The sequence below is a fragment of the Carcharodon carcharias genome, chromosome 13, assembly GCF_017639515.1.
Source record: "Carcharodon carcharias isolate sCarCar2 chromosome 13, sCarCar2.pri, whole genome shotgun sequence".
Taxonomy (NCBI): domain Eukaryota; kingdom Metazoa; phylum Chordata; class Chondrichthyes; order Lamniformes; family Lamnidae; genus Carcharodon; species Carcharodon carcharias.
The window spans coordinates 59,906,331-59,931,955 of record NC_054479.1 but is presented as its reverse complement, the minus strand read 5'-3'; the positions used below and the strand labels follow the sequence as shown (position 1 = coordinate 59,931,955).

Genomic DNA, 25,625 nt, shown 5'->3' with positions numbered 1-25,625 from the left:
GAGGCACTTGGAGGCATTAAAGTTAACATTTCATGCAAAAGACAGCTCCTCTGACAGTGCAGCACTCCCTCAGGATTACACTGGAGAGTCAGCCTAGGTTGTTGTGCTCGAATCTCTGGAGTGGCATTTGAACTAACAACTTTCTGGCTGAGAGGTGAGAATGTTACCAACCTGAACAAAGGCATTTGTAGATGATTAACGATTTATCTATTACTTAAATTCCTGATCTGAACAAAGTTGCACTTCAAGGGAAAGATAAAAATGTCCTTTGTTGCAGAAAGCGGCCTGGTTTTGGTATTAACAGAAAGTAAAAGAATGAACCACGCCTTCGGCTGTTGAGCTATCAAAGCTGAAGGAGTTGTTCCACCCTCCGTTTGTGTGTGTTAGTCCGGCACATCTTTTCAGAAGTGGTAATGGCGAGTGGAACTGTGCCGCCAGGGAGCCTCTCCACTCCGGCTACCGGTGACACTGATTCCCGGTTAGCTGTGAACAACCCGGCGGATATCTCAGTCATTGTCATCTATTTCCTAGTGGTCCTGGCTGTGGGGATCTGGGTGAGTGCCGGGGGTGGGGGCAGCAAGCGTTTCAACTGGGGGCAAGGTTCAACATACTTCTATAATAGGAGTCTTTTAACGGAATAAAGTTTTTGTTGAAATTCTGCACAAGTTATAACTGTATAGAAACGATATTCAATGTATGTTTAAATTTCGTTATTTTTGCTTTGTAAATAATGTTTTGTTGCTGGCTTTATTTTCGAAAGATTTATTTTTTAGCATTAATGATACCTGAATTCCTATGCATTCTTAATCGATCCATTGATGTCAGTTTGCTGCCAGTTATCAGTAACAGCTTTGGAACTATTTATTGACACTTTTTTTGCTCATTTTCTTATCCCCAGAGACATTTTCAGACTTGAAGAGGAGTATGAGAGGTGATTTAATACTGGCAGATGAGTGTGAGGGTCTGTCACAGTCACACCTGGGCTCCTCCAGTATGGTGAGAGGAGACAGATACCACATGCATTGTCGAGCAGCCTGTGTTGAGAGCTTGTTACCCACCAGCCCCTGGAGGACATTTGGGTTATTTCAAGTGGATTTTCTTGTAACGGGACTTTGAACAATTGTCTGTTTCTGGTTAGACTTACCCCTGCTTCCTTTGTTTGCCTGCAATGTTCTTGAAAGATTAACTGATAGGAGGAACAGGACTCACTGAACAGGGAAACTAAGGGGCCACTCCTTAACCACTGAGGGCAATAAAGTGCAGAAGGACTGGGAGAGAAGGTGAATTAGACTGGATGAATTCAATGTCATTTCAGACACTGAAAGAGAAATAAAGAAGGGGAAAGATTGATTGGAGAGAGAGACTAAAGGAGCGGAAAGGTACAGTAAGATTAAGAAATTAAAAATTGGCATTTTTAAAATCTCCCCAAAATGTTCAAATCCTGAAGGATTGAGAGACACGTCACACATATAATACATGGTGTTTGAGGCCAGAGAGGTTAATAGTAATTAATCGATTGCATGTTGTTGAAAGGTTATCTATGGTAGTAAATAAATATCTGAGGCAGGTTTAAGTTTATTTTTGTCTACTGTGGAGATTTGGCTCTTTCAATATTATACATATTAATGCTGAGGCAGACAATGAGGTGCTAAAGGCAAAGTGATGGACCTCGCACTTCAACTTATATTTGCATGCAGCTGCATGTCTGCCACTAGCCTGACCATTATTTTGACAGCAAACTCTGACCTGGTTTAATGAGTTATTATTTTCCAAGAAGTATCCCCTCTTAACTGTCCTCCCCTCTATCCTCACTTAACCAATAAAGTGCAGAAGGACTAGTGCTGTGTTTTGCTGCCTGTCTGGAACTCCCTCACGAATCCCTCCACCACCTTCTTTAGGGTTCTCCTTAAAACCCACTGTAGTGCTCCATTGTTCTGTGTTTGTTTATGCGAGTCTGTTTACTATTGAAACTCTCTGTGCTTGATTAGTTAAACCTGGGTGTGGACTGGGAGAAAAGTAAACAAACTGCAGAAAGAGCTGGAAACCAGAGCTGGAGCAGGGAACAGGCATTCTAAAGCACTCTAATCAAAACCTGCTACATACATAGTCACCTCTGCATAGATCTGATATATAAAATATACAGCACCCACCTCTTTGGCCAAGTTTCTGGTCACTCTTTCCTAATATCTTCTTGTTTGGCTCAGCATCCATTATTATCTGATCACACTTTGATGAAGCATTTTCGGACAATTCCCGGGATTTAAAATGTTATATAAATTGTAAGTTGTTGCTGCTATGTGGCTGAAGGAATCAGTTCCTCTGTGAAACATGTTTTTTGCTTGGCTCGTGTGTGGGTGTTCTGTTGATGTGATAGCTGGGGAGCAAAGGTCTCGGATCAGCAGCAAAAGGGAATGATAAAACTTTTTTTGTGCAGTGAGATATAAGGCCATGATGCTCCTCCAGAGAAAGTGATGGAGGCAATACCCATGACATGAATTGGAAAAGAAGATAAATGTTTGAAGAGAACATTTGTAAGGGTGTGAGGAATTGAACTCTGAGACTTTCAGGGAATTGGCAAAAGGCCAGAATGATGTTGGCCAGAATTTTTCCGTCAGCGAGTTGGGGGTGTGGCCCACTCACCGACAGGAAAATGACACGGGATGACATCGGGAGGAACCCCTGATGTCATTCTGCCTCGTTTAAATATTCAGGAAGGCGGGCGGACAGCGAAATCAGCTGTCCACCCGCTGACCTGTCAGTGGCCAATTGAGGCCATTGACAGGATCATTAACCCAATTAAAGGACCTGCCTGCCCAACCTTAAGGTTGGTGGATGGGCCAGGAGCCTCGGGGGGGCAATAGAAAAAACATGAAACCTCATCCACCGGTAGGATGAGGTTTCATGTCTGTTTTTAAAAACTTTAATAAACTTTATGTAATATTTATTAACATGTCTCATCTCTTGTGACGTTGTCAAATGAGGGGATCATGTTAATAATTTTTTTATTTTGCTATTTTTTAGGTTTATTAAACTTTCAGCGCTCTCCCTGAGGCAACTCTGACAGTTGGGGAATCCTTCCCCACTCAAAATGGCGGCGGGGCCTGTTTTGGCAGCAGATTCAGCTGCCCACCTGCTGCCAAGCCGATGGGGCCTGCCCACCCTTTGAGGGCTAAATTCTGCCCATTAATGTCTTGTTAATTGCATTGCTAAGGTTTGTTGATGTCGATTACATTCTTAAGGTTAGGAGAAACAGGTGATGGGTATTAATTGTCTTTCAGCACATATAAATAGGGGATCCTGGGAATGATATTTTGGCTTAGTTACTTAAGTTTCCTTTTGCATTTTTGTTTTAGTTACAGTGCCCCACCAAGGGCTGTCAATCCCTTTTAATTAGTTTATTTTATTGATTTTTGATTTTATTAAAAAGAGAATCTAAATAGGGGATAGTTGGGGCATTGGGTAAAATGGGAGGAGAGCTGTGAGACTGAACAAGTCAATCAACTCCCTTGTTAGAGAAAAGCTCTGTATCTTGGTTTTGACTTCACTAATCAGCTTGGATCCTGTTAACACAGGTAGCTGAGAGTGGTGATCTAGTCTAGGAACAAGTGTGTGGTCTCCTCTGAAGTCTGTTAATAAAGTTCACTGTTTCTTATAAGAAACCTGTCCTGCACCTTCCAAGTTTATGGTAGTGCAGCTTCAACAACACTCAAGAAGCTCGACACCATCCAGGACAAAGCTGCCCATTTGATTGGCAACCCATCTACCACCTTAAACATTCACTCCTTCCACCCCCTACACACAGTAGCAACAGTGTGTACCATCTACAAGATGCACTGCAGCAACTCACCAAGGCTCCTTCAATCGCATCTTCCAAACCCATGACCACTACCATCTAGAAGGAGAAGGGTAGCAGACACATGGGAACACCATGACCTGGAAGTTCCCCTCCAAGCCACGCACCATCCTGACTTGGAAATATATCGCCGTTCCTTCATTGTCGCCGGGTTAAAATCCTGGCTTTCCCTCCCTAACAGCACTGTGGATGTACCTAAACCACATAGACTGCAGTGGTTGAAGAAGATAGCTCACCACCACCTTCTCAAGGGCAATTAGGGATGGGCAATAAATGCTGGCCCAGCCAGCAAAGCCCACATCCCATGAATGATTAAAAAAAACCACACACTGTGGAAAATAGCTTTTACTCAAGTCGCCTTCGGTTCCTTTGCAAATCACCTTAAGTCAGTGTCTGTGGTTGAACACTGATGATGCTTCAACTCACTAACCCAGGATCAACCAGGCTGATTGTTCTACACCATCCCCCCACTCCCAACCTACCCTCACGTCCAACTTCTTACCCTCACACCCAATGTCTCCGCCCCTCACCCCCCCCCACACCCAACTCCCAGCTAAGACCAGCAAGTTCACTACGGGATAGGGTTTGAGACTAGAATCCGTTGTTTAATAGCCCAGAACCATACCAGGCTGAGTGTTTTAACTGCTGGATCATGGGGAGGCTCCATTACCTCCAGTGGCCTGGATATACAATTGCACATTTGGGCTTTTTCTCCATCCAGTGTTCCTTTGTCTGTTGGGAAAGTGCCTGGGCTTCCGCTCGGAAGTTTGGCAGTGGGCTGATGGTCCACCCTGTGTGAGAACTAAATGGCAGCATACTACAATAGCATGGGTGACTGTCGATATGTGAAAGTCAGCCACCTTCAGCCTTAACTCCGAAAACAAACCATGACAGGCTCTGTTGCTCTGACAGTGCTGTCAGCTCCATTGGTGCTCTCTTTGTTTACTGACCTCAATCTCATTTTGAGGAAATGAAGTGACATTGCTCCTATAAATTCTTATCTTTCTTCCAAATCAAAATAAAAACACAATGGACTAACAAACTAACAAGTTGAAACAGGAGAGTTGGCAAACATCTAGCAATGACTGATTGCTCCCAAAGATCAATAAAACAGAAGTGGTCTCTGATTTACACTGATTCAGATTTATAATCACTCCATAACCTATCAGCACACGGTGTGAAGGGGGTATTCACTCCTGGCTTGCAGTGGCTTTAATGATAAAGGTGGAGTCAAAGCATTTGTGTAACATATTTAAATAGACATGAGAGGCAATCTTAACTGACAGTCTCTTCCCAATGCTAATAATTTACATTTAGAAAGCACCTTTAACATATTAAAACATATCACAGGAGCATAATCAAACACAAATAATTGATACAGTGCCAAAGAATAAGGTAGTAGGACAGGTGACCAAAGGTTTGGTTGAAGAGATAGGTTTTAAATGGTGTATTAAATGAGGCAAAAGAGATGGAAAGGTTTAGGTAATGAATTCTAGAGCTTAGGCAGTTGACTGCCACTGTGCAAAGGAAGTGGGGCACACATTGCCATTTGCGATTGAATGTATTCCTGGAGGTTTCATCACATGACTTGCTCCTACATTCTAGCCATTAGTTGGCCAACACATCCATCCTTGTGATGTACCGCCTACTGCCTTCCTACACCAATCGGAACCCAATTGGATAATGCTGACTGTCGGTCAAACAGGCTTTTTATCCCTTCCCCCCTACCCCCGCCTCCCGCCTCCCCCTCTTCCCCCACCCATTTTCAATATTTTTATGTCTGGTAAAGATTGATGTTCAAAGAATTTTCTTAAAACTATCTTTTTTAATGAGCCGATTATTTTTCTCCAGGGTTGCACACAGTGGTGTCCTAGAGATGATTGATCTTCAATTCCTGGATGGTGCAGGCTAATTCTGGAGAGTTGGCAACCCTAGCATGCACAAGAGGTTGGAACTGGAAGAGTGCTGAGACCCTGAAGGGTTGTAGGGATCGAGGAGGTTACAGAGATAGGGAGAGGGAAGGCCGTGGAAGGATTTGACCAGGGTGAGAATCAAAAAATTGAGGCTTTGAAAGGCCAGGTAAGACAGGAGGGAAGTAAATATGGGCATGTGTCAGGGTTAAATTTAGTGAAAATATTCATTTTCAGGCCTCCAAGGTGATTCTGGGACCTAGGTTGAGAGATTATAATGACACTTGCAGAGCCCAGCCTATTTCTGTTAGATTACAATGAGGCCTTTGTAGATGATGGTGACGTTAGCCAACTATTTAACATACAAACTGTGACTGCAGAACTGGAGGTTACAGTTTTAAAATAAACCAACCTTGAGTGAGATTAGAGATTAAATTATTTATTTCCCTGGAGACAGATTCCTAACCAAACTGGTTGACAGCGTGAATAACCTCTTTCAGGAAGGAGCTGTGGGAACCTCCCTGGGATTGAAGATTCTCAGGACAGACTGAAATCATTCATTAAGCCAGGAACATAAGAGAATAAGAAAAAGAATCAGGAGTAGGCCATTTGGCCCTTCAAGCCTGCCCCACCATTCAATAAGCTCATGGCTGATCTGTCCCAGGCCTCAACTCCTCTTTTGTGCCAGCTCCTCATAGCCCTCAACTCCCTGATATTTCAAAAATCTATCTGTCTCCTCTTTAAATACTATCAGTGATCTAGCCTCCACAAATCCCTGGGGTAGAGAATTCCAGCCATTCACTACCCTCTGAGAGGAGAAATTCCTTCGCACCTCAGTTTTAAATGAGTGCCCCCTTATTCTGTAACTATGACCCCTAGTTCAAGACTCCCCCACTAGCAGAAGCATCTTCTCAACATCTACCCTGTCAAGCCCCTCAGAATCTTGTACATTTCAATAAGATCACCCCTCATTCTTCTAAACTCTAATGAATAAAGGCCTATCCTGTTTAACTGTTCTTAATAAGTCAACCCCTTCATCCCAGGAATCAGCCTAGTGAATCTCTTTTGAACTGCCTCCAATGCCTTTCTTTCTTTCTTTCTTAAATACGGTGACCAAAACTGTACACAGTATTCCAGGTGTGGCCTCACCAACACCCTGTACAGTTGTAACAAGACTTCCCTATTTTTAAACTCCAACTTCCTAGCATGCCGGCCAAAATTCCATTTGCCTTCTTAATTACTTGCTGCACCTGCATGCAAACTTTTTGTATTTCATGCACAAGAACACCCAGATCCCTCGGTGCTGCACTTTCTTGGAGTTTCCCTCTATTTAAATAATAGTCTGTGTTTTGATTTTTCTTACCAAAGTGCATCACCTCACACTTTCCTACATTAAACTCCATCTGGCAAGTTTTTGCCCGCTCACTCAACCTGTCTATGTCCCCTTGCAGATTCCTTATGTCCTCATCACAACGTATTTAGATACATTACACACTGCCCCCTCCTCCAAATCATTAATATAAATAGTAAATAATAGAGGCCCTAGGAATGATCCTAACTCCATTGGTTACGTCTTTCCAACCTGAAAAAGACCCATTAATCCTGACTCTCTCTCCTGTGTGTTAACCAATCCTCAATCCATGCTAATACATTACCCCCAATACTGTGAGCTCTTATCTCGTGCAATATCCTTTGATGTGGCACCTTATCGAATGCCTTCTGGAAATCCAAATATACTACATCTATTGGCTCCCCTTTATCAACTCTCTTTGTTATATCCTCAAAGAACTCTGACAAATTTATCAAATATGATTTCCCTTTCACAAAACCATGTTGACTCTGTTTGATTGTGTTAAGCTTTTCTAAATGTCCTGCTATTTCTTCCTTACTAAGGGACTCAAGCGTTTTCCCAATGACAGATGTTAGGCTGACTGGCCTATAGTTTCCTGCTTTTTGTCTCCCTCCTTTCTTGAACAGGGGCATCACATTAGCAGTTTTCCAATCCTCTGGGACCCTCCCGGAATCCAGTGAGTTCTGGAATATTTTGACCAATGCCTCCACTATCTCTGCAGCCATTTCCTTTAAAACCCTTGGATACAGGCCATCAGGTCTGCTGTTAGTCCCAGTAATTTGCCAAATACTTTGTTCCTCGTGATAGAGACTGTTACAAGATCTTTCCTCCCATTAGTTCCTTGCTTATCTGATATCTTTGGAATGTTTATAGTCACCTCCACCCTGAAGACTGATGCAAAATATTGGATTAAATTATCTGCCATTTCCCTGTTCCCTGTTATCAATTCTCCAGTCGCATCCTCCAAGGGTCCCACGCTTATTTTAGCTACTCTCTTTCTTTTTATATTCTCATAGAAACTCTTGCTGTTTGCTTTTATATTTCTTGCCAATTTACTTTCATAACCAATCTTCTCCCTCTTAGCTTTTTAGTCATCCACTGCTGGTTCCTAAAAAATCCGCAATCTTCTGGCCTACCACAAGTTTTTGCCACTTTGTATACCTTAATTTTTGATTGGATACTCTCCTTGACCACCTTTGTTAATCATTGGTGGTTCATCCTTCTCATCGAGTCCTTCTTTTTGACTGGGATAAATTTTTGCTGAGCATTATGAAATATCTGCTTAAATGTCTGCTACTGCTCATCCACTAAGCTTCCCCTTACTCTATTTTTCCTGGGCCACTTTAGACAACTCTTTCTTCATACCCTTATTTAACGTGAGGACACTGGTTTGAGATCTGAGTTGCTCGCCCTCAAACTGAATTTGAATTTCTACCATGTTGTGATCCCTACCCCCTGGAGGATCCTTAACTACGAGATCTCTTATTAATCCTACCTCATTACACATTATTAGATCTAAAGCAGTCTATTCCCAGGTAGGTTCTGCAATGTATTGCTCTAAGAAACAATCCCTGATGCACTCTACAAATTCGTCTTCCATGTTACTCCTGCCAATCTGATTTGTCCAGTCAATATGCAGATTAAAATCACCCATGACAATTGTCACGTCCTTCTCACATGCCTCCATTATTTCCTGGTTTATACTTTGTCCTACTGTGAGGCAACTCTTTGGGGGCCAATAGACAACTCCCACCCATGACTTCTTCCCCTAGCTATTCCTTATTTTCACTCAAACTAATTCCACATCACAATCTATTGCACCTATATCACTACTCACCACTGCACTGATACCTTCCTTTATTAACAAAGCTACCCCACCTCCTTTTCCTTTTTGCCTATTTTTCTGGAATGTCGAATACCCTTGACTGTTGAGTCCCCAGTCTTGGTCACTCTGCAGCCATGTCTCTGTAACAGCTATCAAGTCATATCCATTTATTTCTATTTGTGCCGTCAACTCATCTATCTTGTTACAAATGCTGCGTGCATTCAAATAAAGAGCCTTAAGCTTTGACTTTTTACCATCATTACTCATTCTGGTTCTAATTTCTGCTACACTTTTCTGCTTATATTTTCTGCCCCTTCCTGTCACACTTTGATTTTCGTTTGCCTCTTCACTACCCTGCACCTCTGCTCCCTCGTTTATTTTTGATTTTCTAAACTTCCTTTAATTGAACCCTTCCCCCCACTAATTAGTTTAAAATCCTATCCACAACCCTAGTTATACGATTCACCAAGACACTGGTCCCAGCATGGTTCAAATGAAGCCTGCCTCAATGGAACAGCTCTCTCCTTCCCAGACACTGGTGCCAGTGCCCCATGAATTGGAACACATTTCTCCCACACCAATCTTTGAGCATTTACCTCTCTAATCTCATATACCCAATGCCAGTTTGCACGTGGCTCAGTTAGTAATTCGGAGATTATTACCTTTGTGGTTCTGCTTTTTAATTTCGCCCTGAGCTGTTCGTAGTCCAACCTCTTTCCTAGTCCTGCCTATGTTGTTGGTACCTACGTGGACCATGACAACTGGATCCTTCCCCCCCCACTCCAAGTTCCTCTCCAGCCAAGAAGAGGTCTCCTTAACCTTGGCACCAGGTGGGCAACACAGCATTCGAGACTCTCTGTCTTTGCTGCAGAGAACATTATCTATTCCCCTAACTATGCTATCCCCTATTACTACTACATTTCCTTTTTCTTCCCCCACTAGAATGGCATTCTGTACCACGGTGCTGTGGTCAGTTTGCTCATCCTCCCTGTATTCTGTGCCCTTATCCACACCGGGAGCAATAACCTCGTACCTATTGGACAAGGGCACTGGCTGAGGCTCCTCCAAAGCTAAACTCTGGATCTCCATACCTGCCTCACTTGCAGACACACCATCCTGTCCCTGAACACGGTCCAAATTTGATGTATTTAATCTAAGGGGTGTGACTGTAACTGTCCCCCTCCAGATGTGTCGCAGCGTCCACAGCCCAGACTCCAGTTCATCAACTCTGAGTCAAAGTTCCTCAAGCAGCCAACACTTGCTGCAGATGTGGTCACCTGGCTAAATGGATGGGTTTCATGGAGTATATTAAAGGAGGAAAAAGTGTTGGAGAAGTGGAAAGGTTTCGGGAGGGAATGTTGGAGCCACCAATGTTGGAGCGATTACAATCTGAGATGTTCAAGAGGACAGATTGGAGAAGCACAGATATCTCGGAGGGCTGTGGGGCTGGAGGAGATCACCGGGATAGGGAGTGGTGAGACCATGGGAGGGATTTGAAATCAGGGATGAGAATTTTAAAATTGAGTCATTGCCAGAACAGGAGCAAATTTTAGATCAGGGAGCAGAAGGATGCTGCCACATTTCCCCACCCCCTTACACTCTCCATTCCCCCCGTGCCCCCTCGTTCCTGCATCACCCATCTACCCCACCCCTCCCAACCTTCAGCCATGTAATCTCCCGGGAGAGTCAAACAAATCAGAGAATAAGCCAAGGCCAATGAAAGAAGAAAATATTCCAAATAAGTCCTCTCCAAGCCCCTCAGTTAATCAAAACCATTCCAGGATATAATGTAGACTATGTGATATCTATAAGTCCAAACAAGATGTCCCTCTTTCAGAGGTACCCTCCACGGGCAAACCTTTACCTGAGCCTTCAAGCCCTTCTCTTGAATGTCTCTTGAACTCAACTATTCTGCATCCTCCAGTTAAGAACATAATGAATCATATATCTTCAAAAGATGTTTTTTATTCTGTCATTAACTCTAGAGGTAACAGTGTGCGAATGCAGTCACCATGATAATAAAGCCCACATTATTCAAACACTTCCTTGTTTATCAACTGATTCTGAGAAACACCAAGCTGTGGGACAGGGAGATATCACAGGACCTTGGACTAGTGCCAGAACCAATTGGCAGACATTCTGTCACTGTCTGATAGAGTTGTCCAGTGGCAATGGGAAAGGATTGAGTTAAAAGGAGAGCTTTTGCAGCCAGCCAAAAGTAAAGTTGTAGAATGAGTCATCAGCAAAGGGCAATGAGACAAACAATAACTTGCAGTCATACAGAGTGTTCCAGCACGTAATGAAATTTGATACTGAGCCGTATAGGAAGGTATTCAATCAGGTGACTAAAAGCTTTCTGAAGAGGTATTTAAAGGAGTGTCTTAGAGGAGGGTAAAGAAATGGAAAGGATTAGTGATGGAATTCCAGAGTTTAAAGCCTAAGCAGCTGAAGGCATGGTTGTCATTAAATCGTTTTTATCATCCACCATATTGCAAACCTTTCCTTTTGTTCTCTCCTCCCCTCCCCCAGCCCCTGTGCAGTATGGTGATCTCCGTTTGGGCAGGCTCCGCTGCTCATCTCTCCACGTTTCATGGTCTTGTTCTTTCCTCTTCAGTTGCATGTAGGAGCCTCTCATTTTTATTTGCAGGTTGTCTAAAAGCATAATTTCTACCAACCATGGTGGTTGACAGGGCCCTCAACTGTGTCCAACCCATCTCCCGCACGTCTGTGCCCTCACCCCTCAGCAGCAGCCCCCCCCACCCTCCCCCCCCCACCGCCTCTCAGAACCATGATAGGATACCCCTTGTCCTTGCTTTCACCTCACCAGCCTCCACCATTTCCGCCAACTCCAGCATGATGCCCCCACCAGACACATCTTCTCTTCACACACACAACCACCCCCCCCCCCGCCCTCGGCTGATCAGCATTCCATGGGGACCATTCCCTCCGGGACACTCTGGTCCACTCACCTATCAGCCCCAACTTATCACCTCTTTCTCACGGCACCTTCCCATGCAATCACAGAAGGTGAAACACCTGCCTCTTTACCCCCTTCCTCCTCACCGTCCGAGGCTCCAGACATGCCTTTCAAGTGAAGCAGCATTTCACTTGCACTTCCCTCAATTTAGTCTACTGCATTCGCTGCTCCCAATGCAGTTTCCTCTACATTGGAGAGACCAAATGCAGACTGGGTGACTGATTTGCAGAACACCTTCGTTCAGTCAGCAAGCATGAAGGTCTGAACCTTCCTGTCATTTGCCATTTCAACACACCATCCTGCTCTCATGTCCACATGTCTGTCCTTGGCCTGCTGCAATGTTCCAGTGAAGCCCAACACAAACTGGGGGAACAGCAGCTCATCTTCCGATTAGGCACTTCACAGCCTTCCAGACTTAACATTGAGTTCAACAACTTCTCCTCCCTCTTGACCCCTTTTTTAATCCAGTTTTTGTTTCTTTATTTTTTTACTTATTTAGTCAGTTAAAATATTTCATTTCATTTTAAATTTTATTTTATTTCTTGGGTGGAAACATTAAGATTATTTACAATATACCCAGCAGTAACTACACGTGTGCTTTCAACTCCAACTCTAACTCTACACTGGCTGCTGAGGTAGCCCACGCTACTCTCCTATTGGTTACTACAGATCATATGATATTCCTTAACAAGGATAATTCTTAAAGGTACATTACACACTAAATAAAACCATAATTACTACATTCCTCCCCCTTTAATCACTACATTCATCCCCCCTCCTTGGCTATACATAGATTTACAAGTACAAATTTTTCAAGACAACATAATATTTACAACATAATATTTACACTGGGTAAGGAATCTACAAGTTCAATCTTTCAGGTGGTTTCCTGGTACGTGTGGAACATCGCAGCTCCACAACTTCAGATTCTTTGTCAGGAACCTTCTTTTCCGGAGTTGCCTGAACATCAGGTGCTTCAGTGGGCACTTACAGTTCTGTATCCTCAACTCCTATTGGAGCATCAGGCATGTCAGTCCTGAGTTGAGTGTCCTCAACAGGAATTGCAGACCCGGTCATGATCACTGGTGGAACCAAATCTTGGTGATTTGCCTCTCTTCCTTATATGGTCATATGTTTATGGATGATCCAGCTTTCCACCTCCACGTGTTAAGATAGACGTCCAGTCATCACACCTATTTCATCTGGTAACCGCTTTGGTCCTTCTCCAAAGTTTTTCATGTATACTGGCTCTCCCATGGTAAATTTCCACTCGTGACTATGCCAGTCATGTCTAGTTTTCTGGCTCCCCTGACTTCTTTCCACCTTCCCCTCTAAATTTGGCATGATTAAGCTCAACCTCATCGTGAGACGGCATTTCAACAATAACTCCGCAACTGTTGTTGTGTGAAGGGTAGCCTTGTAATAAAAAAGAAAGCGTGTTAGCTTGATTGCCACCACAAGGAATCACCAGTTAGCTTCTTTATGTCTGCTTTGAACGCTCGAACCTCACTTTCAGCCAGTCCATTTAAGGAAGGGTAGCACGGTGGAGTTTTTGCATGAGTGATAACATTGAGGCTGATAAACTGTTAAAACTCAGCACTCGTAAGTGCCATGCCGTTATCGGAAACCACTACTTCTGGTAGTCCGTGAATGGCAAAACTTTGATGTAGCTTCTCAATTGTAAGGCCTGACATTGGATGTATGTGAAGTGAAGTCATCAACCATTTTGAATGGGTTTTGACAATGAACAGAAACCATGCTGGACCTTTCCTGGGAACAACGTGTTACTGAGCCGAGGGTCTACCTGGCCACTTCTATGAGTGTAATGAAGCTGTCGCTGGCAACTTTTGCAGTTGCTGACATTGCACATAGTGCTTTACTAAACTCTCTATTTTGCTATCCATCCCAGGTTACCATAAATAGCTGCATTAATATGGTCTTCATTTGGGAAATTCCTGGATGTGCATGTAGTTCAATTAAAAGCGGCTCCCATCCCTTTGGAGAAACTATCACTCGTGCTCCCCACATTAAGATGCCATCCTGGCTGGTTATTTCATGTCTTCTGTTGAAGTACGGTTTCATTTCATCAGATATGGACTCCTGTGACCAACCGTGTAGCACTTGTTCTCCTACTTGAGATAGGACTGGGTCCTAAATTGTCCCGTCTCTGATCTGTCGACCACATACTGGTGAGGAATCTAAGAAATTTAACAGTAAGCCAATTTGATTCACTCCACATGATATCAAGAAATGGCTGAAGTCACTGGATACTGCAAAGGCTATGGGCCCTGACAATATTCTGGCAATAGTACTGAAGACTTGTGCTCCAGAACTTTCTGTGCCCCTAGCCAAGCTGTTCCAGTACAGCTACAACACTGGCATCTATGTCCTATATGTCCTGTACACAAAATGCAGGACAAATCCAACCCAGCCAATTACCGCCCCATCAGTCTACTCTTGATCATCAGTAAAGTAATGGAAGAGATCATCAACAATGCTACCAAGTGGCACTTGCTTAGCAATAACCTGCTCACTGATGCTCAGTTTGGCTTACGCCAAGTCCACTGAGTTCCTGACCTCATTACAGCCTTGGTTCAAACATGGACAAAAGATCTGAATTCCTGAGGTGAGGTGAGAGTGACTGCCCTTGACATCAAGGCCGCATTTAACCGAGTGTGGCATCAAGGATCCCTAGCAAAACTGGAGTCGATGGGAATCAGAGGGAAAACTCTCTGCTGGTTGGAATCATACCTAACACAAAGGAAGATGGTTTTGGTTGTTGGAGGTCAGTCACCTCAGCTCCAGGATATCACAGCAGGAGCTCCTCAGGGTGGTGTCCTAGGCCCAACCATCTTTAGCTGCTTCATCAATGACTTTCCTTCCATCATAAGGTCAGAAGTGGGGATGTTCGCAGGTGATTGCACAATGTTCAGCACCATTCACGACTCCTCAGATACTGAAGTAGTCCATGTCCAAATGCAGCAAGACGCAGACAATATCCAGGCTTGGGCTGACAAGTGGCAAGTAACATTCGCGCCACACAGGTGTCAGGCAATGACCATCTCCAACAAGAGAGATTATAACCATCACCTCTTGGCATTCAATGGCATTCCCAGTGCTGAATCCCCCACTATCAACATCCTGGGGGTTACCATTGACCAGAACCTGAACTGGACTAGCCATATATATACTGTGGCTACAAGAGCAGGTCAGAGGCTAGGAACTCTGTGATGAGTAACTCACCTCCTGATTCCCCAAAGCCTGTCCACCATCTACAAGACACAAGTCAGGAGTGTAATGGAATACACTCCACTTGCCTGGATGAGTGCAGCTCCCACAACATTCAAGAAGCTCGACACCATCTAGGACAAAGCAGCCCACTTGATTGGCACCACCCACAAACATTCACTCCCTTCCCCATTGACGCACAGTGGCAGCAGTGTGTACCATCTACAAGATGCACTGCAGGAATTCAGCAAGGGTCCTTCAACAGCACCTTCCAAACCCACGACCACTACCATCTAGAAGAACAAGGGCAGCAGATAGATGGGAACCCTGCCACATGCAAGTTCCCCTCCAAGCCACTCACCATCCTGACTTGGAAATATATCGCTGTTCCTTCACTGTCACTGGGTCAAAATCCTGGAACTTCCTTCCTGACAGCACTTCCTAACAGTACCTACACCACATGGACTGCAGCAGTTCAAGAAGGCAGCTCGCCACCACCTTCTCAAGGGCAACTAGAGATAAGCAATAAATGCTGGACCAGCCAGTGAAGCCCACAGCCCGTGAATGAATAAAAAGAAAGGTGTACACTTGTTGTTGGTATTTTATGCTGCTTTTGCTTAACAGTCTCATCACTGCTCCTGCCTGTCTAGTTCCACAGCCCTTCCTAAAACCCACTGATCACAGTTGATCTAATGTTTTGCTTTAACTATTTGCTAGGATTTTTAACATTACCTGTGTGATCAAAATTATGCTATAATGCTCTTCATGTTTCCTGATGTTTGCCTTCCCTTCCAATGGAATCATTGTGCTCTTCAGTAAGTTTTCTGACCATTTTCACTCAGTGTCCTCTCCTTACACAAGTTCAACAGTTTTCCTGTTGCCCTCTGTCCAATTCCGCTTATCATTTCTATCATTTTATGATTCTACTATTTTCATCATTCCAGATCTGTACTTTCTTTGAACAAGTCATGTCTCTTACCATCTTCCAATTCTGTTCAAAGATTGTGGACACAAAACTTTAACTCAGTAAATCTCTCTCTACAGACGCTGCCTGACAGGCTGAGTATTTCCAGCATTTTTTGGCTTCAGTTTACATTTCCAGCATCTTCAGGATTTTGCTTTTGGAAAGTAAAATGTGATACACTTGTTACTTTTTAAAATGTTCTAAAGGTTCTGGTAATTTTTCCTGCTAGGTTCCTCACAGCAGTGGCCTGGAGTTTAATCTGTCCTTCTAATGGAGTTCAGGATAAGCCTTAAAGGCTGGGGTCATACAGAGGGCAGAGGTAGAGTCTGATAATCGCACTAATATTCATGTCGTTTCCACAGGCAATGGTGAGGAGCAACCGGGGCACAGTCGGAGGTTTCTTCCTTGCTGGCAGGAGTATGATATGGTGGCCGGTAAGAAACTTTCTACCCAAATTGTCAGATTTGTGATGATGGACAAATGTATGATATCACCATGGGATTGAGAGAGAGAGATAACCAGGGGAAAGAGAGAGAGTAATATCACCCTGGGGTAAGGTGAGAGAGAGCAAGCTAACCACGGAATAGAGGGACAGAGAGAGTAATATTGCCTTGGAATAGGGAGAGAGAGACAAATAACCATGGAAGAGAGGGTGAAAGGGAGATAGAGAGAGAGGGAGCAGGCTAACCATGGAATAGGGGGTGAGGGGGAGAAAGAGAGTAATATCACCATGGAATAGAAAGAGAGAGAGAAAGTAATATTGTCAAGATAAGATAGAGAGAGCGAGGGCTAGCCATGGAATAGAGTGAGGGAAAGTAATATCACCATGGGATCGAGAGACAGCTAACTGTGGAATGCAGAGAGGGAGCTAAACATGGGGCAGAATTTTTCGCTGAATGGGCGGATACGTGCCTGACCCGCTTGAACGTGAAATGATATGCGACGAGATGAGACGAGCGTCCCGACGTTGTCATGCACTCACCCGATATTTCGCTCAGTGGGCACGCGCAGGAGTTGGAGCTGCTCCCGCCATTAATTAACAGGCCAGTTAGGCTCTTGACAACCCAACTGACAGCAATTTAACGTTGTCCATACAATTTTTCGCTTGACGCACGGACAAAGCGTGTAGGCGGGCAGGCCACAATTTGCAAAACATCATCCATAGGTGGGATGAAAAAGGGTCAGCAGCATTGCCAGTGTGAGTAGTGAGGAGTTTTGGAGATAACTTGATGCTGGTGGCTCATTGGAACTTGGCAGTGTTTTCCCTAATCGGAACTTCATTCTTAGCATTTCCAAGTCTCATTTCAGGACTTATTGGTGTCTTCCAGGTCCTGAGGATTCAGACCATGTGGGCCCTTCCAGGTATTCGACAGCCTTCCCTTACCCTGGTAATGGGGATTGCGGTCTCTGCTGGTGGCACCTCTTCCTCTGAGGAAGAGAGGGGCAGAAGGGAGATGAGGCCATGTTTCCCTATTCAGCTTCCAGGGGAGGGACCTGTGGGGGGAGAGGCGCAGGCACAAGAGGCACAGGGCCAACAGGAATTCCAAGGCGGTAGGGGCCGTAGAAGATGCCTCTATCCTGCTGCCAGGGTTTACAGGCAGCGATGCAGCTACCTCAATATGTCCGAGGTGCAGTGCCAAAGGAGGCTCCACCTCTGAAGGGAGACAGTGACCTCCATTTGGCAGATGATTGGGCCTGAGATTAGCTCTGACTGTGTGGTGGAGACCCCATGCCAGTGGCTCTGAAGGTCACAGTGGCTCAGCCTCTATGCCTCCGGCTCTTTCCAGGGCTCAGTGAGGGATCTGTGAGGAGTCTCAAAATCAGCTGTCCACAGTTGCATCAAGCTGGTGACAGAAGCTCTGTTCAGGTAGGTATTAACTTTCATTCATTTCCATATGAACGAGGCCAGCCAGACACAGTGAGCCAGAGGCTTTGCGACCATTGCTGGCTTCCCCCACGTCCAGGGAGCAATAGACTGCACACATGCAGCCATAAAGGCGCCAGCAAGTGAGCCCGGTGCCTTCATCAACAGGAAGGGCTTCTATTCCATGACCGTGCGGATAGTGTGTCACCATAGGAAGCATATTTTGCAAGTCTGTGCAAGGTACCTTGGCAGTTCCCATGACATTTACATCCTCAGATACTCCCAGGTGCCAAGGCTCTTCAGTGCTTCAGCCCAATTGGTTGGATGGCTGCTGGGTGACAAGGGCTATCCGTTGAAAAGGTGGCTCATGACACCTCTCTGCCACCCAAGAACAGAGGCAGAGTAGGGTTATAATAGGAGTCATGCCTCCACAAGGGCGGTGATAGAGAGGACCATTGGTCTTCTGGAGATGTGCTTCCAATGCTTGGATCCTTCAGGGGGAACACTACAATGCCCCCAGAGCGGGTTCACTAATAGTGGTTGCATGCTGCGCTCTCCACAATCTGGCACTGGCAAGGGGGTCCCACTAGAGGAAGAAGATGTTGACGCAGCTGCACAGGCCACAGGTGGTGAATCCAGTTTTGAGTCAGAAGAGGAGCACGGTGAGGAGAACGGTCAGGGCATGGAGGCTGACCTCGGTAGCCTCCAGGGAGGCAGGGACACCAGGAACACCTTGATCCAATGCTCTTTCAGCTAGGTTACCAAATAAATGCTACCACCTCATACCAGGACTGCCGCTTCTATCTCAGATGTCTGAAATGACTCTTTTCTTTGACTCCAAAGTCCACTCAGTGCCTGTGTGTCAGGAAGATATAATTTTCATAATGTTTTTTGGAATTTATTGTAAAGTAGAGTAATAATGGGGTCTGTGTGTGTGTGACCTAATTCAATTACAGGCAGCTGGTCTGAAGGCTTTGATGTTAGAAGAGAAGCTACGTTTGAAATGCTAATAGGTAAACATGGGTGAAGTTTTAGAATGTGAGGTGTAAAGGGAACATTTGTATTTTTAAATAAGCCAGAGTAGCTTGAATACAAAAGAGGGAGTGAAATGTTACACCTAGCCAGAAGAAGTTAAGAAACAGTGTGTTTATTTTTCGCAAAGATTACTGGTAAAATTAGTACTATGATAGAGTTTTATTATTAGAGAGGTAAAGTCCAAAGGCATAGTGAAACAATGGGAATTTGCATTCAAAGGGGAAAATACATATAAAGGAGAGAAGGCTGTGTGTAAGGGCAGGCATTTTAAGATCTAACACAAGTGTGAAAAGCTTCAAGCATATAAGCCTCAAGCTGCTGTCCACAAGAAACTGAATTTAAGAAAACTCACTTTGAATACGACTGTTCAGGGTATCATATTACTTTGCCTGGGTCTGTTTAAATCTAGGTGTTTTACTGTTGCCTTAACAGAAGTGTAACTTGGAGTTAGATTAATTAGGGGAACTAGGAGTTATCATAGTAGTAATTTGTAAACCTATATATGCGCTTAAAATCATTTTTTTATTAATAAAGTTTTAATTTAGTTTTTTAAGAAACCTATAAGACTCAGTGGTCGTATTACTACTGAATTGAAGGCAAGCAACTTGAACTAAATACAAATTATAAAACAGTTGTGGCAGTTGTTTCAAGTTTCCCTCTGGGATTTGAACAGCTCAGCATTTACCATCCGATGTGCCATAACGCTGTGCAATAAATTTTCAAGCCACCCATGTCCAGTATTACATATTGGCATAACTTGCACCACATTAAATAAAAAAAGGTGAAGCATACTTAGGCCATTACAACAAAAGAAAATTTATCTTATGCTGACAGTCAAAATAAAGTAACAGAATCTTCTCTGGTCTTCAACCCCAGACCAGTTAAAATAAACAAAACATTGCACAATAGAAGATCACCTGTGACCAGTTCCCCTTGTGCTCATGGTGCCTTAAACTTACACTTGTCAATGCTACGTCTTGGTGCTCCCCCCTCGCTAGCACCAGCATTGGAGACAGCCTTCTGACTCTGCTATCTTATTGGCCTTGATGACCTCGGCGGGTGTTCTCTGGCCCATGGAGCCTGTGCTGGCCCTGCCTGGGAGGGAGTGGCCAGTGCCATGGCTGGCATCTCCCCAGTCGCCACAGCCTCATCAAATGCTGCGGTCACTGGCAGAGAGGCGGAGGAGCTGCTGCCGCTATCAAGAGCGTCCTGAAAGGAGCGCGCAGAGATGACAGGCAGCTTGTGCACCAATGTGAGGTCACTTTGGACCTCCCTGCTTACCACTGATGGATGGGCTCTTCACTGGGATACTGGATGCCTTATCCATCTCCCACATGGATACTAACTACCCGAGCTTAGTGCCCGTGTGAGGACTTGCAGGTCCGAGCCAAACCCAGGAACCCCTGATTCTGTTCCTGGAGCTGCCTCTCCATGAGAGTTGCCAGTCTCTCAGTGAAGGAGGCAGCGTGCTCAGCAATGAGGGTCACCACAGTGCTCTGCATGGACTCCTCCATATGGAGACCATGGCACACTCATGGATCTCTGCCAGATCCTCCTGCACATCCAGCATCTGCCGCCTAATGGATGACTCCAGAGGCTCATCATCTGCCTTTGACTGAACACCGTCCTGGCCTCCAGCAGTCCTCTGACCGCTGATGCCCTGGGCACTCTCTCCCTCCGCCTGTATCTCAAGTGACTGTGAAGTTCCCTCACCTCTGTGCACCGATATACTAGCCAAAGATCTAATGCCCACCAGGTGCTGGTATCTGTGCTGGTGCCTAGTTCAGAGAGTGGGCATGATGCAGGTGCATCTGGAGCCTGGCAGTCCTCTGGCGTCAGTGATGGGTCTTCGGGGTCCTGCGATTGGGTGTGTGGAGGCAAAGCTAAGGGAGAAGAAGGACATGTTATTAGTTTAAGTCATCACACTGTCACTCTGCATGCCAGGTACCCTGGTGAGACAATGGAGATCTGCATCATGGTGCCGTTGTCTTTCAGTCGTCAATGGGGACTCCAGTCTGGAGACTCCCATCAGTGTTGAGACTACAGAACAATGTATGCAGCATCTGAAACTCTCACCTCTGTGCACTGCACTCTTACCTTCATCTGACACCCCAGCCTTCCCATGGCCAGTTGACCGAGGCGTGTGGCACCTCTCCAGCTCCAAGACGTCCTGCTCGTGTCTGGATAGGATTTGGAGGTTTGGGGGGCCTCTACCGGTCCACGAACTAATGCTGTTATGAGTCGTCTTCTCCTGAAAGGACATTGAAGTCCCCCATCCAGAATACATTCTGCACCCTTGCCACCCTCAGTACTTCCTCCAAGTGATGTTCAACAGCTGAGGGAGGACAGTATGTGGCAATCAGCAGGAGGTTTCCTTGCCCATATTTGACCTGATGCCATGAGACTTCATGGGATCCAGAGTTGATGTTGAGGACTCCCAGGGCAACTCCGTCCCAAATGTACACCACTGTGCTGCCACCTCTGCTGGGCCTGTCTTGCCAATGGGACAGGACATACCCAGGGATGGTGATGGTGGAGCTTGGGACATTATCTGTAAGGATGCTCCATGGCTGAATTATAAATCACTGGTATACACTATATGTATGTCCTGGTATATGACTGTAATGTACATCTTGGTATATGACTGGAGTGTACCTACCGGTATATGACTGGAAAGTAACTCCTGGTATATGGGTGAATGTATCTTCTGGTATATAATTGGAATGTGAATCCTGGTATATGACTAGAATGTACCTCCTGATATATGGCTATAATATAATTCCTGGTATATGACTGGAATGTACCTCCTGGTATGTGATTGGAATTTAAACCCTGTTTCTTTCCTCCCTCAGATTGGAGCTTCTCTGTTTGCCAGTAACATTGGCAGTGGTCACTTTGTGGGTTTAGCTGGTAATGGTGCAGCTGGTGGAATAGCTACTGGAGGATTTGAATGGAATGTATGTATTAATCTGATTTTAACCTGCATTAATCTGATTGCACAGGAGAGTATCTATAAGCGCAGTGTTGGGTTGTCTGGCAAGAGGCTGGAACATGAGAGTAACAAATTGCAGTTTAGATGGCTATTTGGTTCCAAAGAACAATGAGTCATTGAGTTTGTTTACGACAAACAAGCAAATACACTTTAAGATTCAATGTAGAGAAGAATTAAATACTTTTCAATCGCTTTAACATTGCTTTCAGAAAGCAGACTCACATTGAGTGCAGTTCCGTGGCTCATGCCTATAGTATCTCATCAAGTGACCATTTTCCAAGTGTGAGTCCAACCAATCAGGGGTGATCAGGATATGTAAACTGCTCACATCATCATATTGCACCCAAAGCTTTCCCTGCTCCCTGCTCCATGCCCCCACCCAATGTTCATGCCCACAGCTCTCAGCAAGATAACTGGGAATAGCAAGACATTAAGCACTGAAGTCTATTTTTGCCAAACGTTTGCCCTCTGATTGTTTCCTCATATTTGGCCTCTGCTTGTGCCCCACATTTTCTCTCTATGCCCCACATTTTCTCCTGTTCCCACAGTTGCCCTCTATGCAACACACTGCCCACGGTTGTCCAAAATTTGTCCAACTGGCCAGCTTAGAATTGTGCACGGCCTGGGATTGGTTGCCTGTTGTAACAGTATTACTCATTACATTGCCATGCTTCTGATTGGCTGTTTCCTATTTCTAGTCATGTGACCACACATGCCAGCCTCAATTGGGAATGATGATAAACCCCAACCTTTGAACCAGCCCCACTCACCTTTCCACCCCCACGGAGCCCAAAATAGACAAGCAGCTCAAAAACTGATTGAGAAATAGGCCTGAAGACAAAAGGCCTGAACAACAGGTCTGAACAACAGGCGTGAACAACAGGCGTGAACAACAGGTCTGAGCAACAGGCCTGAACAACGGGCCTGAACAACAGGCCTGAACAACAGGCCTGAGCAACAGGCCTGAACAACAGGCCTGAGCAACAGGCCTGAACAACAGGCCTGAACAACAGGCCTGAGCAACAGGCCTGAACAACAGGTCTGAGCAACAGGCCTGAGCAACAGGCCTGAGCAACAGGTCTGAGCAACAGGCCTGAACAACAGGTCTGAGCAACAGGCCTGAACAAAAGGTCTGAATAACAGGTCTGAGCAACAGGCCTGAACAAAAGGTCTGAACAAAAGGTCTGAATAAAAGGCCTGCGATATAGCCCATGGTGACTGAGTAAATCGCAGTATGAAAATAAATAATGAAAACTGATGTACAGCGGGATATGAAATGGTCAAAATAAACATCAGAAATTGGGAAGAGTTCAGTTCTCAAGGTGATGGATTCATAAAACAAGTTCTGAGGGTTTATGGCACACATTTGAAAAAAACAAGCAATGAAACAAACCAGACACTGGACTAACTTCCTACAAATATTGCAACCACTCAGCTGGGCTAAGCAGCTCTTTTCATATTTCATTAGGGGCTAGAGAACTGTAGTAATAATGATTTTATTTAGAGTGTAACGTACCTTTAAGAATTATTTGTTAAGGAAGATCACATGATCTGTAGTAACCAATAGGAGAATAGCATGGACTACCTCAGCAGTCAGTATAGAGGTAGAGTAACAGTTGAAAGCATACATGTAGTTGCTTTCACCCAAAAAGTGTCTGCAGATCAACTGTATCATTAATAGCACAACTCACCCACCCTACAACAAACTGGCAATGAAAAATTATCTGCAGATCAACTCTACCATTAATAGTACAACTTGGTCACCCTACAACAAACTGGCAATGAGGTTAAACAGGATTGAACAGAAAAAAATCAAGTTAAAAATAAATCGGCACTGTACCTTGCCCAGCGATTGTAAGTAGCAAGCTCTGTTAGAATTGAAGAAGTTATCCTCATTTAAAATGCCACAATTTCAGAGAATTGATCCTTTTGAACCAGCCACAGACAATTGGTCTCAATACATAGAATGCTTCACGTACTTTTTTCAAGCGAGTGAGATTATGGGGGAAGAGAAGAGGTGAGTGATCCTCTTGAGTACTTGTGGGAGTGAAACCTACAGCTTGATTTGAAGTTTGACAGCACCCAGCACCCCAGATTTGAAAAATTTTGATGAATTGGTGGACCTCGTGAAGGATCACTTTCAACCCAAGCCCTCATTCATGACGCAGAGGCTCAGGTTTAATTCGTGAAATAGAGCCCCAGGTGAGACCATTGCATGCTACATGGAAAATTTGAGCAGCTAACGGAACAATGTGAGTTCGGTACAACTCTGAACGACATGCTCAGAGATCGCTTAGTGTGTGGTGTGAAAAAATTATTATCTGAAGTGAATCTGGATTTCAAGAAGGTGCTAGAGATAGTGCTGGCCATAGAAAGTGCAGTAAGAGATTCAAAAGCAATACAGGATGCACAAAATGGTGCCGTCCTCCACATTGGGCAGGAAACCTCAGCCGAAAGTGGCACAAAAAAGTGAGACTCTGCCAAGAAGCAGGAAACAGCCCCCACTAGCTGAAGAATAAAGAAAAATAATAGAGGTGGAAACAATCAGTCTTTTAGTGATTTAGTGGCATTTTTAAAAAAATCGTACGCTACTATTGTCACAGAAATTGACATATGATGAGGCAGTGCAAGAAAAGGTTAAAGCAGGCTTGTAAACAAAAGAAGCCCAATGAAATCTACAATGTAGAAGAGCCTGAAACAACAAATTCTGACATTTACTCATTTAATCTGAAAGTTGGAAAGACAGAATCAATCTTTGTCACAGTGAAAGTAAATGGCAAACCTGTTAGAATGGATGTGGACACGGGAGCTTTCACTACAGTAATTGTGGAACATACCTTCAGATATTTGAATAATGGTAAACATCAATTAAATTGAGAAGAAACAGCTGCCAAGCTAAGAACATAGAAGGGTAAAGGCATTCAAGTAAAAGGCATAAGCAGAGTAACTGTCCATTATGGAAGCCACTATGGTGGTAGCAGATGAAGGGCCAAGCCTCCTGGGGCAAAATTGGTCAAAGGCGATTAAGTTAAAATGGTCTGAAATTTTCCAGTTGAGAGCAAGTGGGCTACCAGAGCTACTTAGAAAGTATGCCACCATCTTCAAGGACGAACTGGGGAAAATCCAGGGCCTGCAGGCCAAGATTCATGTGGATCTGGAAGCAACCCCTCACTTCATGAAGGCGAGACCGGTGCCATACGCCTTGCGAGAAAAAGTTGACACTGAGCTGAACAGATTAGAGAAACTGGGCGTTACACAACCTGTTCAGTTCTCAGAATGGGCAGCACCCATAGTGCCCATCCTTAAACTTGACCAAAGTGTCCGAATTTGTGGAGACTACAAACTGACAGTTAACAAAGTAGCCAAACTGGACAGGTGCCCCATTCCAAAAATAGCAGACCTGTATGTCAAGCTGGCAGGAGAGACAATGTACACAAAGCTTGACATGACTCATACTTATCAACAACTAGAATTGGATAGTGCCTCCAGGGAATTTGTCACAATTAATACCCACAAAGGGTTGTACCAATATACACAATTGCCTTTCGGTGTCTCCTCAGCTTGTGCCATCTTTCAGAGAACAATGGAAAGCTTACTGCAGGGATTGCCCCAGGTTGTAGTCTATT

The 25,625-nt window shown here is 44.6% G+C and overlaps 1 protein-coding gene across 1 annotated transcript in view; it reads left to right on the top strand.

Annotated features, from left to right (window-relative positions):
* Nucleotides 1–413: 413 nt before the first annotated feature.
* slc5a1 (solute carrier family 5 member 1) overlaps nucleotides 414–25,625 on the top strand; it is a 181,152-nt gene continuing 155,940 nt past the window's right edge. Inside the window, exons 1-3 of the mRNA XM_041203070.1 lie at nucleotides 414–554; nucleotides 16,471–16,542; nucleotides 21,860–21,964. Coding sequence (XP_041059004.1) covers nucleotides 414–554; nucleotides 16,471–16,542; nucleotides 21,860–21,964 — 318 coding nt within the window. The remainder of the gene's footprint in view (nucleotides 555–16,470; nucleotides 16,543–21,859; nucleotides 21,965–25,625) is intronic.